Consider the following 18,775-nt stretch of genomic DNA (forward strand, 5'->3'; position numbering starts at 1 on the left):
AAAAAAAACAAACAGAGATGAGGTTAAGAGGATAAATAAGATGTTTTCCTAGAACTTAATTGTCCTTTTTTTCACGGGTCATTCCATTTCTAATTTCAACAAATCCTTCTGTGACGTAACCTTTTCTAAAGCAAACAGCCTTCTTTCCTCTTTGTCCTTTTCATTTCCTTTACCTTCAACTTTTTAAAAACTCCTGCCAATGAGCACATCAAACTTGATGTTATAATTGAAATCTTTTTATAAGAGCTACCTACAGTTTAGAGTGGGTTATTTTTTCCTACATTACTACAGTAGTTTTGGATATTCTATTGGCTTTCAGTCTTTTCAAGCCTGTGGCTCCCTTATCAATATTCCAAGAATTAGAGGCTGCCCACATAATAAAAGTACCACTTTACTATCACTTAATTGTGAAAAAGTGATCAGCTTATAAAAATCTGTATGAGTTTAGTACCACAAATGCATTTACATACTTATGAAAAATAGTGGTATATGGGCCAGGCAATTTTGTATTGAAGCTACAGACAATGCTTGATGCAAAAATACATTTGTAGACCTCTTTGTAAAACTCTGTGACCCATAGTTTGGGAACTAATTTTTATACGTGGTCACAGATCAATAGCATCTCCTGGGAACTGGGTAGAAATGTAGAATCACAGGTTTCAGCCAATACCTACTGAGGCTGGGTGTTGGTGGGGGGGATGGTGTTTTAACAGGTGCAGCAGGTTAATCTTATCCATAGTAAGAATTGAGAACTACTTTCCAGACCAATACTATCCAACAGAAAAATAATCAGAGCTGCATATGTTATTTTCAATTTTCCAGGAGACGCATTAAAAAAGTAAAAAAAAGAAACAAACACTGTCAGTTTGTTCTACTTGAAGCAACAGGCTCATAAAATTCATTTTCAAGAAAAATAGCGAAGTTTGAATAATAAAAAAGAAATGAGTGAGATTAATCATAATGATATATTTTAGTGACAGATGCATAAAAATATTATCACTTCAACATGCATTCAATATAAAAATACTGAGATATTTTACATTTTTTTTGGTTCTAAGTGTTTGAAACCTAATGTGTATATGTGTATGTATATGCCTAGTGTGTATATTACACTTCCAACACATCTCAACTTGGACTGGCTACATTCAAGGGCTTGGTATCTACATGAAGCTACTGGACAGCATAGTTTTAGACCATGTGGCTTGAAAGAGAGCAAATATAAATCCACATTTACATTATGTTTATTGTATTTATCCATATTTATATGTATGGGTTTATATTTGTAAATCCATATAGCTGCAAACGGTGTTACTAAGAATGACTAAAAGTTTCCCTTTACTCTCCTCTTTCTGTCTCAAAGACATGTTAAGTGCTTGGGTCTCCATGTTCCCATAGTACTGTAACACTCCTCTAATATTCAATTTTCTGCATGACATTATACTTATTTTCGACAGTCTAATTCTAATCTTCTCAAAGTGTCTGACAGAAGTCATATACATAAAATCATTTAACCTGGCTATATCCAGCAAGTGCTTAAGGTAGGACAATGGTTCCCTAAAGTCTTACAGTGTGGGCCCTGGATCAAGCGCATCAGCTTCACTTGGGAGTATGTCAGAAATGCAGAATCTCAGGTCCCACCCCAGACCTACTGAATCAGAAACTCTGGAACAGGGCCTACTGATCTGTGTTTTAATACATCTTGCAGGTGATTCTGATGTTCATGAACATTTGAGAACCACTGATATAGGAAAACATATTTCCTTTGAGCATGAGCTTAGACTAACCATTTTCTCCTGAGTTCTGTGGTCTCACCACAAGCAGAATCTTTTTTGGTCTTGTTAAAGAAAAAGTCAAGGAAGGACATGCTTAAGAAGACTTCAGCAGAACTAACCCTTACCAAAACTGAAGTGAAGGAAGCTGGAAGTCCTTGTCTCACCCTCAGCTGGTAATGGGCCAATGGTACTTGTAAGAGCAGACAGACTAGCTCATCTTTGATTGCTGCCCAGAAGGGACCTCATAAACCATAAAGCAACATGATTAACACAGGATCCTTAAAAAAAGGGGAGTGTGAAGAAAATGTTCAAAATCCATTAACACAATTAAAGGATCAAATCTGGTATATCACGGGGAACTATATTCAGTATCTTGTAATAACCAATAATGGAGAAGAATCTAAAAAAGAATATATATATATAACTGAATCACTTTGCTGTACTCCTGAAACTAACACAACTTTGTATATCAACTATACTTCAACAAAAAAGAGAGGAAAAAAAGGATCAAATCATGTGCTCAATGATGATAAAGACATACATATATAGAGACCAAAGGCTGCTTCAAAAACTTATCTCACCAAAGAACATAAAATGCTCTGTTGAAATTTTTAATTTTTTAAATTAAAAATCTTTAGTTTTTAAAAAGATAAAGCCATGCAAGTATTTCTGTTGGACAGCTAAATGTGATTTCATGTCCTTCCGTGAATGTTACTAATTTGATTGTATACACCAAACTCCCAGTCAGAAATTACTGAAGATTTTGTAAACCAGATACTTTTATAGTACTAGTGTTGTAATAGCATATTTTGTGTGCTTATAAGATGAATTAAGGGGAAAAGGGTGGGTCATTATGGAAGTAATAGAAGAAAATTTATCTATAAAGCTTTGTTTAAGATGATGTAAGCAGTGAAAGGAGTTTTGGTCAGTATGTCCTGGGACCAGACAGGACAACTACGATGTCTCCTTGGTATACAGTGGGTGCTTAATCAGTACTGATTGAAGAAGAAGGAAAGAATGAAAGAAGGAATGGAGTGTACAGAAGTTGAGGGTCTAGATCCCTGTGACAGAAAGTTACCACAGCGATGTGAAGATGGTGTATATAACTGTCCATATGACTTTGGAAGAATCTTAGGAAACCTTTAAAACATACATAATTCATGATGCTGTCCTTAAAGATATTTAAAGAGTACATGGAAATGTCTTCATTTTTAATGTTTTTCAAGGGATTACATTTCATACATTCTACCGTCAATAAAGCATTTATTCTTTAAAGTGTATATGCAGCTTCTGTTGCTATTTTTGGGTTTACTCATGATGCAGAGAAACGGTTAGAACCTTCCCTAGTAGCACAGTAGTGATCCCTACAGAACATTCCCCCACAGTACTTGTGCTTGGTGAATAAACAGCACGACCGTGGCACTAAATGTGTGTGCACTGCTTCAAAATTTGAGAGGTTTATCATCGGTTTAATTTTCTTCCCATTTGGTTTTAATACTCATTTCTACTGGATCAGACATTAACATTGGTTCCACTTTAAGAGCTAATTTATTAAAATCACTTTTGGTCGATTTTAGTACAATTGCGTAGTTCTAAAGACAATGAGCAATATAATGCTTTATAATTTTATATTTGAAACGACAGGTGTGATTTTAAGGGGTACACTGAACTGGGCTCATTAATCCATTGGTTTGTAAAAGGAAGATTTCAAAGTTAATATCCCTGAGAATCATTTAAGAAAAGAGGGGAAGCATGAAAAAGTGAAGTATTGTGTTGCCCAAAATAGCTTTAGAGTATGACTTTGTTAAGTCCAAACTTAATAGGAATGTTGAGAAGGGGCAACAAAACAGGGCAGGGGAGTTGCAGTTCTGATCTGATTCAGCTCATGACTGACACTTAAAAGCTGTGTGACTGCAGTTGTGTCACGTGATGTTTCCAAGGCTCAGTCTCCTTACTTGTAAAAGGGAAGAGTGATCATATATAACCATAATACATGATCATAATGTTTTGAGGATTGAATGAGATAATGTAAATGAAAACTTTTTCAACTACAGGGAATGATGGTTTCCTATGCCCAAAACACACTGTTGGATGGTCTTGTAGAAATATCCACACCATGTCCACTCTGAGGGAGAAAACAGGATTTGATTCCCACAGAGAGTTTCCAACAGGCAAACCAATGTCTTTATACTTCTATCTGTGGATTCAAAATAAATTCAGAACTTTCTATACCTTCTGTTTCTATGTACAGATGAATTGTGACTGGATTCTTACACTACTGTTGATGTTCACATACACATGGTTATCTGTTTCTATCATTTTGAGTGTTATTACACACAGCTAAAAAACCAGCATGGCTTTCTTTTAAAATAAAAATTAATGGATCATGTAACTAAATCCAGGATATTCTGATATCAAGTAGACATAGGCTGGCAGTACGTAACTCTGTTTCTTCTATTACATGATTTGCTCAAATATAAGACTTTTTTTTACGTTTTTATCTGCCTTCTCCCTACCCCAACTCCACATTCTCAATTTTCCTTTGTCTCAGCAGGCAGAGAAGCAAAGATGAACTCATACTTACCTTTCTCCTGATTTTAGTTAACTGACATAGCACTGTAACCGAATGAATTCTTTACTTTCATAGAAATCTGATGTCATAATAATGGTGGGCTCACACTTCCCGCCACAGAGGCTGGGTAATCCTTCACATACATTCCTCTAAATGTAAAATGTTCTCAGCATGATGTATGAGTTGCTCTTCCAGTAATGGGGATAAAGTTGTTGGATGTGAACCTCATTTCTTGCTTTGTTCCCTTTCTGAACAAGGACTCACATTTATAATACAGCAGAGTGGTTAGAATTATGGTCAAAGAAGAGAATGGAATCAACTTGACTCAGTTATGTGCAACCCGAAACCTTGGATTTATCAGCTTTCTGCAAAAATACACTTTTTAAGCATATTCTTAAGGTCACATTCAAAAATAGCAACATGTGACATTTGCCACAATAAGATCATATACCACAGACTGAACTGTTTAATATGAGAAGGCTGTGTATAGATGTGTTTGGGAATGAGGGGTTTAACACTTAGAATTATAGAAGGAGGAACATAATTCCAACAAGCCACAGCTCTATTACAAGGAGGAAGCAACTCCACTGATTCCAAACTAAATTTTGTTATGGCTATCTCCCCCAGATATCCAGATACAGAATCACAGAATTGAACTAGATGTGACCTTAGACAAAATGGGTTAAGAAGGAATAGAAGCTGAGAGAGGTCAAATGGCTTTCTCAAGATAACAAGGTCAAATAATAGCTGAATTTTAATTTGAAGTTAGGTTTTCTAATATTCACTCCCATGCTCTTTTTTTTTTTTTTTTACTATATCACACTATCTTCTTTTATGTACTTTTGTATATTTATAACTAAATCCTTATTCATTTTAAAGAATGGATAAAAATTAAGCTATTTATATTTTGTCATACTTTAAATACATGGTACAACTATAATGGATCATTTAACATTGATTTTTTTTGTTTTCTCCTATCAGTCATAATCTTTTTATCTCATTTGTAAATTTATACAGCATTGTCACAAATCTTGTACCATATTCTGAAGGCAAATGTGGTATTCAGCTCGCTGAAAGAAATTTTAAGGTAATAGTTCAAGAGTGTTTAAATGGAACAAATGTGTCCTTTGGTATTTCCTGGACATCTATTACTTTCCTTATGTATGTTTACAATAAAAAACATACTAAGGATGAAACTGATAAGATTTTAATGGCACTTAACCACTGTGGAGCAAATAGACATAGAAATGCATGTCACCACTTAACTATATTGCCTTGCTTTAGTCAATGCCACTTACAACAATCTATCATACAAATATTTCAAGACTATCCATCACAACAAGAATTAAATTATATGAGATCTCAAGAGGTCTTGAGTTTGGAACTTGGTTTTATTAAAGACCTAGCAATTCTTTAACAGGACTTTCAATCACACCTCTAAATGGACTTCAAGTAGAGAAAGTAATCTGGTTTATCATTTTTTTCTTATTAAAACACTGAAAGCAAATATTTTTAAACCTAGTTTCTTCTTTCCTCCCTGTCCTCAAGAGCCTACTCTGCGCATCATATGAAATTGGAAAAAGAGAGAAAACAATTCCCTAATTTTATGGTCAAAACAGTTTTAGGGCATGGGAGTATAACACAGTGTCCTTCCCACAGGGAACACGCAGACACGCCTCCGCCATTACCTTTTCCGAGTTCTTACTATGAGCCAGATAGTATACTAACAACTCTACATGAATTAGTGCCTTTAATATGACAGCAAGCACGTTAGAGATGAGGAAATGGACAGAGAGGTCAAGTGTCTTCAAGGTCACTCAGTAAATCTGACTACAAAACTTGTACATTATAATGATAATAACTTTAATGACACCAGGAACTAGAATTTATACAGTGTTTACTATGGGGCTATTACTGCACCAAGCCCTTTCCATGCATTTTGACTTACCTGTCCCAATGATAGACCAGTATTTTAGAAACACTTAATATTCACATTTTCTTCAGATGAAAGACTGAGGCATAGAAAGGTTAAATAACTTGCCAGAGGTCCCATGGCCAGTAAGCATGACCATGAGCACACTTATATTCCCTGTATTTATTATGCAAACCTATGAAAAATTTCCATGTGTAGGTTTGTGATAGGATCTCTTTCTTTAAAAGATTCAGAAGCCTTACTATTGACTTTTGTTTGAATTAGGATTCCAAAAGGAAAGACGTTTTAAGAATCCAAGCAATAACAGTACAGAGTAATTGCATGCCAGTAATTTAGTTCTTCCATCATGATTCAGCATTATCTCCATGTTTATTGCAAGATAAAGTCTAACTTTAAGCCTTGTATAAAAATTCATATTAATAGGTTTGAAAACATATATATAGGGACTTATTAAATAATACAAAATATCCTACACTCACAAATTATCATCATGAATATCACAAGAAGAAATTACTTTTTATTGTTCCTTACAAAGAAGCTTTATCTGTATAGTCAGAGAAGGAACTGCAATGTTATAATGTGCTTACCTGCAGAAGCTTCCATCTGGTGTTCAGGTCTTCCAGAGTGCTGAGGTTATATGGTGACAGCTGAATGCCCAATGTGGTGAGTTGGCGAGCAAGGTCATTGACGTGGCTTACATTCTCCTTGAGAGGTGCAATTTCTCCTCGAAGTGCCTGTGTGAAACAGTCAAGGGCAAAATGGAAGATGAGAACATTCAAAGCAAAAAAACTCAGACACATGGGAACTACAAGGCATCTTATTCTGTTTGGGGTGTCACTGATATTTGCTCTATCATAGTGGTATTATAACAATAAACATAAGTTAATGAGTGGATAACTAATGTTTTTTGAGCACTTCTTCAGTGCCTAACCCTGTGATGAGCTCTGTCCACACATAATCCGATTTTATTCCTACACATTAACCCTATGAGGTTGGTAGTTAGAGAATTCTCATTTTACACACGAGAGAACAAATTCACAGAGGTTAAACCTTGCCCAAGGTCCCTGGGTCAAAATTGAGGAACCTGGGGTGCATAACCAGGTTTGTCTGCCTCCAGAGTACATATTCTTAACAATTACATTATATAACTCGACAAAGAAATTCTGGATTTACAAAGTAACAGGAAAAATATAATGCTGCTAGATTCTAAATTCTACTCATCTCACAACAAAAATGGATCCTTATTCTTTTTACAATAAAATATGTACTCAATCATAAAATATTACATTCCTACTTTGTACCAACTACATCATAAATAGATTCATTTAGAGATTAGGGTATTTTGTCAAGTGCTAAGAATGACTTCCTGGTCTCCTGGTATTTTAGCCCTTGTAGCAATGACTTAAGAAGGCTCCCATGGGGCTTCTCAGCTGTCTCTGAAGCACTAGAGCAGGATTCTGTGATGCAATGCATCATGGCAATCTGTTGAACAGAAGAACCCTATGCAGATATGGGGACGATATTACCATGCATCATATCTACCCAATTGAGATGACATTTATGGATCTTTAACATGATGCATGATGTCCAAATGTTCCAAAGAGCAATTTCTAAGGGACAAATTCCCTCACTTCGGAGAACAGTTTGTGTAATGTAATGTCTGTGCACAAGGACAGCATCACTTACTTGGCAAGATGTGCTGTTTTAACTTGCTTGATCTGGGAAGGTGTTATTTTTCTTGTTCACTACATTAATAAAACTATTGTTTACATTGACTGCACCTATAACCCTCCAATTCCCTCTGACTCCAAGTGGAAGGACCCTGTATGTACATTCTAAATAAGAACAGCATTATCCTCTCAAACCAAACTGGATATCTCACCACTAAAATGTGGTATTATACGGCATATAAGACACTTACATACTTCTTAGGTAATATGGGACACTGTAACAATCACTTTGTTGAACTTACAGTTTTTTTAAAAATATATAATATAATATTAAAATATTATATTAAAGAACCATGGAGTTTCCTTCTGGGATTGGTGACAATATTCTGGAATTAAACAGTGGTGATGGTGGCACAATTCTGTAAATATATTATACACCACTGAATTATATACTTTAAAAGGATGAATATTATGGTATGTGAATTATGTATCAAAGAATAAAAACAAAGAAAAATAAAAGAAACCCTTTTGACTGACTACACACACAACAAATCATATCTGATGTTTTCATCTTTATTTAATTTCATGTCAGTGGAATGTCATAGTAATCATTTTTAAACTAAGAAAGTTATTATAGGAATTGATAGTAAATTTTTATTCCATTTCCTTATAAGTAAATATATACATTAAAAATCATAGTAAGTGCCCATGGAGAGAAGCGGTTAAAATCCATAAATGTGAATTCATATCTCTAAAAGGAAATGATCCATAATCACTTTGTTTTATATAATAGAAAGGTTAGAAAACAGATTTCTTAAATGTCAATGGGGAAACCTGGACAAGGACAATGCTTACAAAATGGAACCATTCTCTTCTGGATCGTAATACATGTTTTCAGTAACCATAAGTAACTAACATATGAGTGGAAATTATAAATGGGACCCATCGCAGAGATGGTGGGATAGCCAGGCAGACTCTGACAATGCTGCACATTAACCCTGCACACTCATCATTGCCTTCGGGAGTGTGGCTCTCAGCCACTAAGCTGAATATGTATCTCAGTTAAGACATAGCTACAATTCAGCTCCCCTTGGATTACATAATGTGTATGTTCAAATGTCTCTTACTTGAGTATTTTGATTTTCACTTTCTCCCCCAAAGTCCTGGACACAGATTTTAATCCTGTGTCAATGTTTTAGAGGATGAAGGAGATTAAAAAGTAAGTTTCAGTATTCATAATTAATCACAGCACTCACTCTTCCTTTCCTTCTCTCCTCTCCTTCTCTCCTTATCTCCTTCTGTCTCTCCTCTCTCTCTCTCTTTCACACACAGCCACACACACTGTCATGGGATCTTGTGGCCTCTTATTTTTTTGGTCCTATTTACCAATTATAGTAGACGTTCCTTTAACTGATCTCCATTTAAGACTCATCAGATTAGCCAGAGTCTTCATTGGTCTGGGAAACACCCCAACTGGGGCCTCTAATGATCTCTGATTAAAATGTGAGAGGTATAGGTCAGTATGCATGTCCTTCAGCTTTCATTAGCTGAGTCATCAGTGTCTGCATGTTCTTAAACCTGCTTTTGCCAATTAGTGTAACAATTGCATAATTTAATTAAAGACTTCCTAACCAAAAAAAAAAAAGTCTAAAAAGAAAATACGTTATTATTTCTATAAAAATAAGTTTAAATATTCTAGAAGATTGCTTATAAAAAAGAAAAAAGAAGTACTGTTGAACTGGGTATGGACAAGACAACTGTAAAACATTAGGAAAACAGTCAGAAATTTTTAAAAGGATTCTGTATTCAGAATGCTTCTCATGTTTCCCAATGGCATTAAAGAAACTTGAACTGGAAATCCAGAAGTTTGTATTATCAGGGTGTTTTATGGAGAACTCTAATCATTGAATCTCCACTCAAATAAAAAAACCTTCACACAACATTGAAATATTAGTGACTATCTTAACATAGAAAAAAATGTTGAAGATATATTTTGTACGACTCCCTGATTTAACTGACATTTTCAATTAACTGTTGAACTCTAGGTCCTAATTGACTTGGAATAGAGAGCATCCACTATAAATTTTGACTACCAGTCTTACTACCACTGCTACTGCTACCACGAATATTATTAATTGGGGGGGAAAAGCCATTTGTTCAGTTTAATCTGCATGCCTAAGTTTCTGTTAAGATAAAAGGAAGCTTTGATTAGGGGGTGGTGAGTTAGTAAAGAGAGAATCTGGTGCAACAGTTCTCTTTGGGGAGATAATCATGAGGGCACTAAGGGCATGAGGATGGAGGAAAGGAGATAACTGAGGGTAGAAAAGAGGAAGAGAAAAAGGAGGCAGGAGAGTGTCTAAGTTAGTCTTGACTTTGACACTTGACCTAGGTTCTGGTGGCAGCTCCATACCACCTGAGGGTGGCTCACTGCTCCAAGCTGTCCATGCCTAGAAGTGTACACAACAAGAAGCATGGCACCCTCAACGTTAAACCACAGGACATACTATGTCAAAATGAATACAGGCACCATGTCATTTAAGTGGACGTAACATTGGGTTTGACTCTATTTCAAATATTAGCACTTTTAATATCGCACATATACATTTATGTTTAAATTATTAAACACTAAACATAACATGTCAAAAAGCACAGTTAACACTGAACAATATGGTGTGCTATTTACATACTATCAGAATTTCATTAGGTTTTATTCCACTTTGGAAGCAGTAAGTGAGAAAACATTGAAGGGAGCCATTATACTCTGGGTTTTCTTTGAATCACTTAAACATCTGGAGTATGTTCTTCATGAAAGAGCAAACCAAGTCTCATTTTATTATGACTAGTTTCATGCAGGCAAAATTTTCACTTCATTAAATGTTGGCTGATTATAGATAGAAAAGTACTGATATAAAAGTACTGATTTAGATAGAAAAGTACTGATTTACAATACTGTAAGTCTGATATAAAAGTACTGATTTAGCATGATATATAAGTCTGATATGTCAAGTTTTTCTTCTTTTTATGACATTAAATTGCTTGTCAGGTCTTTGCTTATCTTTCTGTAGTTAAAGATTTGTTCAAATATAGATTTAGAATTACAGTCATCAACCACTTTGCAACAAAAGAAAGAGACTGTCTAGTAACAAGGGAATGTTACTTTTGAGGGAGCAACTTTGACTTGACAGTTAAGGGACTATTCTGTAAGGCAAAGTAGGTCAGTTTGGACCACTGGAAAATGGAAGTTGAGGCACTTCGACTTTGGGGGCCTCTGTTTCCTCTGTGAATTAGGAAGCAACAGACCTGGCATAGTATCAATGTACAATGAATATTCATTGAATGAAAATATGAATTAGGGAGGAAGGGTATATATAGCTCAGTGGTAGAGCTCATGCTTAGCATGCACAAGGTCCTGGGTTCAATCCCAGTGCCTTCTTTAAATACATATGTACAAAAAATAAATAAATAAACCTTATTACTCACCTCCCAAAAACACACACAAAAAAGGGTAAGTGGGGACATTTGAATTAGTTGTGATAGAGACTGTGAGAGACAGTTGACCAAAGAAACATAGAAAGGTTGCCAGACAGTGTTGAGGGCTTGTTTGAGGCTCAAGACCACAATTTTTTAGCAGAACCAATCAACCCAATTTTCTCTTTCTCCAACAGCATCCCACACAAGCATGGAGAAAACAGTTCATGCAGGTTTGGGGTTTTGTCATACGGTTGTGGCACAAACGCTTAGGGACAAAAGAGTTTAAATTTTAGCTGGAATGTGACTGAAAGACACAGCTAAACCAGATTAGGAGGGAAGTGAAGCAAGATGAGGCTTGTAGATGGAAAGTACAATGGGCCAATGGTAGTGGCCCAGGACAATCCAAGAAAGGCCACAGCAAGATTAGTTGCACAAGCAAGCAAGAAGAAGAGGAGACTCTGGGATGTTCGAATTAGCTCTGCCACTTATGAGTTTATTTACAAACTGTGATATATATAGCTATATGAATATATATGATATTATATATATTAATTTTTATATATTAATAAGTTTTATTTATATATTAATGGTGCTACTGAGAATCTGAAAAATTTCTCTTCTTAGCGATACTAAACATTGATCCTGAAACCTTAACCTACTAATTCATAGAGGTCCTATCTCACTTACCAGGAATTCAAAATGAGTATGATCTGACAACAAAATGTCATTCTAGGGCAATATACGCTGGGCAGAGAAATGTATATTACAAAATACTACCTAAGAAACAAAATAGAGGCTAACTGCATTCCTTTCTACAATGAAACCTCACTGAACGAAAATGTTTGTGAACCAAAACCCCTAAAAACTACTAGAATAGTAGAACAGATAAACAAGGTCCTACTGTAGAGCACAGGGAACTATATTCAATAGCTTATAATAACCTATAATGAAAAAGAATAAGAAAAAGAATATATATGTATGTATAACTGAATCACTATGCTGTACACCAGAAATTAACACAACATTGTAAATCAACTACATTTCAATTTTAAAAAAAAGAAGCCTAAAAAGAATATGTGATAGGAAAAATCCCAGACTTCTTCACACTGGGTTAGCAGCTGAGGGGAAGGAAAGAGAACTCATGTCCTGCAAATCCAGGTCTTTAGTACTGGTATTGAGGCTTCTACGTGTGGCTCAGGGAAGTCCTCATAGAACCCAGTTACACAGGAATTGGGGGTAGGTACAGCCCAGCTGTGTTTTGCAGCATCGGATTTCTGGATGGGTGTATCATCCCGATGGGAGTGAGTGGTTGCCACTGGAACCAAGAGAGTCAAGGACCACATTCTGCTTTGCCCAGAAGGTCAGAGGCTTACTGGAGCCTCTAAAATACCTAGGAGAAATGAGCTACTCAAATGTGGTTGGACCAATAATGAAGAAACACAAGATGAGGTGTAGGCAAGGTTTTCATGAAATGCATCAGACTTGGAGACTTCCGCTGTTATCAGCAATTCTTGGCTCTTGGCTCTGGTTGGTCCCGGCCTGGTGTAGTGTCCAGGATGTAGGTTTAGCTTTTGTCTCAGATACCTACTGCCTTCAGGAAGTAGAGTCTGAGTGCTTTTAAGAGAATAGGAATGAGAGAAGCAGGAGGTCAGGACAAGAAAGCTAAGTAAGGATGTGGTCTTAGATGGAAAACAGCAAGTTATCAACCTGGTGCCGTGGAGAGCTCTGGCGCACAAATTATACCATAAAAGGTCCACCTTGAGACAAAGGTGTTGTCTTTTAGACCACGATGTCTATCAGTTATTGCTGGCTAGCTGCCCTCTGGCAGTCTTTGACGAGAAGGGGTGGTGTAACCTCCCAGGCAAGGGACCTTCCTTTTGAATGAGGAAGGTTTTCTGGAAAAGGGCGCAACTATGAGTGTTTACTAGCCAACGCTCAGAGCTGCTGTGAGACGAGTGCACCACTGGCCTGGTAAAGGAATCTGGCTGGGGCACCAATAGCATCCACTATGTAGAATAACTTTACCCAGTTCCCCAACCTCCTTTTACTGCTGGGACTTTGGGTGTCAGGTACTTTTTTTTTTTTTTTGCAATAAACTTACGTGAATTCTTTTTACTAACATTATGAGGCTAGCCCATAGATTCCCAACAAAACTGAGACATGTCACCCTTTCCATAAGATGAAGTTCCTGATTTCTGCCAAATGCTAAGGAATTGTGTGGCACTAAGACACACAGGATAATCTGCAGACTGAACGAGTACCTCCCTCTGCTGTTAGTATTCCTTTTACCTCTGGTAGAGACATTCTTGACAATAAATTATGCCATCGAAACATGTACTCTTTTTTTAATAGAGATGCGACTGCACAGCATTCCAGTATCAGTTTTTACTGTGGCAGCCTGAGGGCAAAATATTATGCTGTTTTTTTTTTTCACTGTCTTCCTTGCGTTCCGTTTTCAGGGCAATTCCTGTACGTGTTCATATTTGGGCATAATCACTTTGGATGAGCAAACTGAATAAGGACATAAATAATGAAACAGACTCAGAACTAATGACCTAGATGTAGCATAATCAGGATGACTTGGGGTAGGTTAAATTAAAAAAAAATAGCTTTTAGGAATACAATGTGAAGTTTGTAGGCAAGAAAAAATCTGGTGCTTTTGTTTCCCAAGCAATTATCAGTAATTATATTTTAACTATGGTTTCCCCTCAGAGTCACCATACTTCCAAATTTGTGGCACTAAAAGAATAGCAATTAACTGCTGCATTTTTTCCCATAAGGAATCCTCATGTGTTTATGAAAAATGATTTCTAGTCTCTCTTCATACTATTGAAAAAGAGTGTACACCCAAATACAAAAGCATAAATTTTTTTAACATTTTCTCATTCACATGCATCATAATTCTTCATCTTTCAGGACATGGCTTCACTAGAAAGCTGATAACTCCAATGTTCTTAAAGGCTGAATTATAGCTGACCCACACTAACAGTGCCCGTCTTTTTACTTTCTTTCTTATGCATGTTTATTTTGCCCTCACAAATATAAATTGGAAATGAGGAAGAGGACAGAACTGACCACAAGGGAAAGGTTTTTACTTATAAGAACAAGCTGTACACATCTGAGTTATTTTAATTTCCTTGGAAACTAGCTTCCATAATCCTAACTCTGATCACTGATTATTTCTTTTTTATAGAAAAATGAAGCTAACAAACCAAACAAAAACAGAAACAGTTCAAGATTTCCACAGCTTTCTAATGACACAAGTAAAACAAATTTAAAAAAAAAAGGTAGTTCATGAGAGTTTTACAGAGGCTAAATGCAAAATATCCACCATAAAAATAAAAGGTCTCTAATGAGTATAAATAAATCATTTAAGCAGACCATGTCTTAGGCTGCTAAGGAAATAGAAGAAATGCCAATATTTTCTTTCTGAAAAATTTTAATTTGACAAAACATCAAGCAAAATGGCAATTAATGAAATCTACTTACTTATTTAAAAATAAGTAATAAATAATCCATAAACCATTAAAAACATCACCCAAAGGGACTTTACTATTCGAATTCAGGAGTTACTTTAGACAAAGTTCTACATTTATCAGATTTTTCAAATTTGCGAACATTTCTGCCAGTCTAAATGTTTACGGTCTGTGCCCACATTTGCCACTACCATCGCCCTGGCATAGAGAGGCTGTCTTGCTCTCACCTCCTCCAGCATGGCTCAAAACATCTGTCTAAGGCAGTGGTTCTCAAACCACAATGTGAATGATAATTATGTGGAGGGCTTCTTAACACAGAGATTGCTGGGTTCCTCTCCAGTGTTTTTGATTCAATAGGCCCAGGGTGGGCCTGAGAACTTGGCACTTTTCACAGGAGCTTTTAGAAGAACTCACCAAGCTTATTCTTGACTTACACTCTTCGTGCATGTTGTGACCTCAGCCCGAAGTTTTACATTTGTATTCTCCGCCTAGCTGGCTTCTATTCATCTACCTCAGATCTCAGTTTAAGGTGACTGTGAAAGACAGCCCATCCCTGGTCGCCTCATCTAAAGCAAGCTCCTCTTAATTTTCTGTCTTAGAACCCTATTTTCCTTTTTCACACTGATCACAATTGATAAATGCATATTTATTTGCCTATTTATTAATTCATTATCTGTCCCATCACAAGACCCTAACCTTCATTAAAGCAATTCTATATTATTCTTTTCCACCAGGGTATGCCTGTCCCTAGTACATGATAACCCCTCAGTGCATTTTATTAAAGAATAAACAGTCAAGATCATTAGGCATTAATACTTCAGATCAGCAGCTATTCTCAAATTGCTTTGTGAGCACAGTTTCCTATAGAAATCTGATGCCGAGTTCCTAAATAAAAGAAGAGAAACCTGCTTATTTCCTTCAGGTTCCGTATCTGAATTCTTTGTATCTATTACTCGATTTATTTTATGTTAAATTATATGCTAATTTCTGAAGTATCTCTAATGTTCTGAGCAAGAATGTAATGTTCAAGTTTTTGGTACCAACTAGGGGGTTTTCATAAAAGTGAAGCAAGTAGGGGAAAAAGGGAAAGTAATCTGTTTAAAGAAAATATGTTCTTTTGGTGGTGATACACTTGATGTAGCCTCCTGCAGGGCATTTTGGCAAGTCTGAATAAAAGCTTTAAAAATACTTTAAAAATGTCTAGGAAAAGACAAGAAGGCTACACACCAGAGTCTCCATGTGGAGCTGTAGAGTAGCCTGGCCAAGGGGACAAGGGGGCTGAAAACCAACTTGGGTTCCACTACTGAATTGAGGAGCCTTGGCAGAGAGGGCTGGAGATCTCATCTATGAAACAGGTAACTTTTTCTACTTTGTCCAAAGTGGCACTTGCAGAGATTGAGATTATAGATACTGAGGTTGAGATCACAGATAATCTCTCTCTCTCCATCTTTTTTTGTCTCTATTTCTCAGTCCCCCCTCTCTCATTTTGGGGTTTTCCACTAAGAAAAAGTTCATTTACAAATACTTTCCAAGCATTTCCTCTTGTGTATAAAGGGGAACGTAACATTGACACATAAAGGCTGCTGTAAAGATGAATGAGAAGGTTGGGTCTATTTTACCTTCCTTTATTCCACCTGCAACCAGTTAGGCATTCTGTCCCACAACACAGGGAATACAAAATCACACGAGTCCTATTCAGTCTAATTCAAGGAGACCTGGCAAAGCGGAGGGTCCTAAATTCATCCATGACAAATCCAAAGACTAAGGTTGACTAAGAATCTTTCTCAGAAAGGGAACCCTCCTACACTGCTGGTGGGAATGTAGTTTGGTGCAGCCATTTTGGAAAATAGTATGGAAATTCCTCAAAAAACTGAAAAAGCAAAAAACAGACCTACCGTATGATCCAGCAATCCCACTTCTGGGTATATGTCCAGATGGAACTCTAATTCAAAAAGATACATGCACCCCAATGTTCATAGCAGCACTATATACAATAGCCAAGACATGGAAACAACCTAAAGATCCACTGACAGATGACTGGATGAAGAAGTTGTGGTATATCTCTACAATGGAATACTACTCAGCCATAAAAAGAATAAAATCATGCCATTTGCAGCAACATGGATGGACCTAGAGATCATCATTCTAAGCGAAGTAAGCCAGAAAGAGAAAGAAAAATACCATATGATATTAAAAAAAAAAAAAGGAAAAAAGGGCACTATGAACTAATCAACAAAACAGAATCAAACTTGCAGACATAGTAAACAATCTTACGGTTATCAGCGAAGGGGGTGAGAAGGGATACAGTTGGGGGTCTGAGATTTACAAATGTTAGCCACTATATATAAAAATATTTTTTTAAAAGTTTCTTCTGTATAGCACAGGGAACTATGTTCAATATCTTGTAGTAACCTATAATGAAAAAGAATCTGAAAATGAACATTATGTATATGCATTATATGCATGACTGGGATATTATGCTGTACACCAGAAATTGACACATTATAATTGACTGCACTTCAATAAAAAAAGAAAAAAGATCCTTTCTCGGGTAGCTTAGTCTTTGGAGCCAACTTCTAGCATAACCCCGGGGTAAATCTGTCTTTCCTCACTCCTCCATCATGTAGCTTTGTACAGCCTCCTTGAACTAGACATTGAGATGTAGGTACATGAAATTGATAAAGGAAGAGTAAGTATGATGGGAGGAGGAAAGATATTTGTTCAAACTTTGAACAAAAGCTAAGGGGTAAGAAACCTTAACATGTTTTGAGGTGTAAATAGTATTTAATAAGTTGAAGCATGAGGTACAGGACAGTCATGGTAGACAAATCCTGGGCATTTTCTTGGAGTAAGACTGGTGGGTTTGAATGATCTGGCCTTTGAAGTGCAGATGATGATGGTTTTTGAAAAGGGGGATGGCACAGTCTCAGCAACTCTTTTAGTTAAACTTAATTACTACTCACTTGAAAACACTTACTTTATATCCACTAGGTACTATGTATACAGCTACCATGCACTGGGAAAATGGAACCCTCAATGGATTCACAGTCATTAGCAGAGAGACAATTTTAGTGGGTTATTACAAAACAATGTAATCATGTTATGAGAAGTTCTGTCACCAGATTTGAAAAGTGCAAAGAAGGATGCTAAGGCAGATCAAGAGTCTCCCTGAGTAGATGACATGACTGAAGTCATCTATAGAGGGGAACATCAGAAAACGGCAAGTTCATCTGGGTGTGGCATGTTCAATTGGAATATTTCAAATAGATCCTGTAAGCTAGTGGCCATTTCAGAAAGGAGAAAGAATTGACAATGAGCATTTGTAGATTCAGACACGAAGTAAAAATGGCTAGAAATAGGATATTGGCAAATGGGAGCAGATTACATGTAAAATAATTTTTAAAGGAAGAAACTATTTTGCCCTGTGCTTTTGTGGATGTTTATTTATTCACTCATTCCAAAAAATATTATTGAGCACCTATTATACGCCAGGGAATGTTCCAGGCACTAGGCATATAGCAGCGCACCATATAGACTAAGTTCTTATGATCCTGCAGCTTAATCTAATGAATATAATTTCATTTAAAGGATGATTTCTATGTTAAAAGTTTATAAAGAAACAAATCCAAGCCAAAATGTATCCACAGCTGTAAAATGCAACATTTTTGACCAAGAAAATGGAGGACAAGTATGGTATTGTATATAGCAGTTCCCAAAAGATTCTTTTTCTCCATTAAAATCAATTAAGCTACATCTGCATGTATGAATAATAATTAATAGAGGAATCTAGGGCTGAGTTACCTGTGCAATATACTACACCTAGTTTGCTTTATACTGGGCACATTTATTTAATTTTAGTTCTTTGGGGAAGGCACTCAGTA

At 36.2% G+C, this 18,775-nt stretch overlaps 1 protein-coding gene across 10 annotated transcripts in view; it reads right to left on the reverse strand.

The window, feature by feature from the left end:
- Positions 1-18,775, reverse strand: part of DMD (dystrophin) — a 1,840,970-nt gene that overhangs the window by 280,021 nt on the left and 1,542,174 nt on the right. For all 10 annotated transcript variants that reach the window (XM_045507265.2, XM_045507267.2, XM_045507235.2 and 7 more), the window contains one exon: positions 6,865-7,011. In XM_045507265.2, coding sequence (XP_045363221.2) covers positions 6,865-7,011 — 147 coding nt within the window. The remainder of the gene's footprint in view (positions 1-6,864; positions 7,012-18,775) is intronic.

The sequence above is a fragment of the Camelus bactrianus genome, chromosome X (assembly GCF_048773025.1).
Source record: "Camelus bactrianus isolate YW-2024 breed Bactrian camel chromosome X, ASM4877302v1, whole genome shotgun sequence".
NCBI classification, from domain to species: Eukaryota; Metazoa; Chordata; class Mammalia; order Artiodactyla; family Camelidae; genus Camelus; species Camelus bactrianus.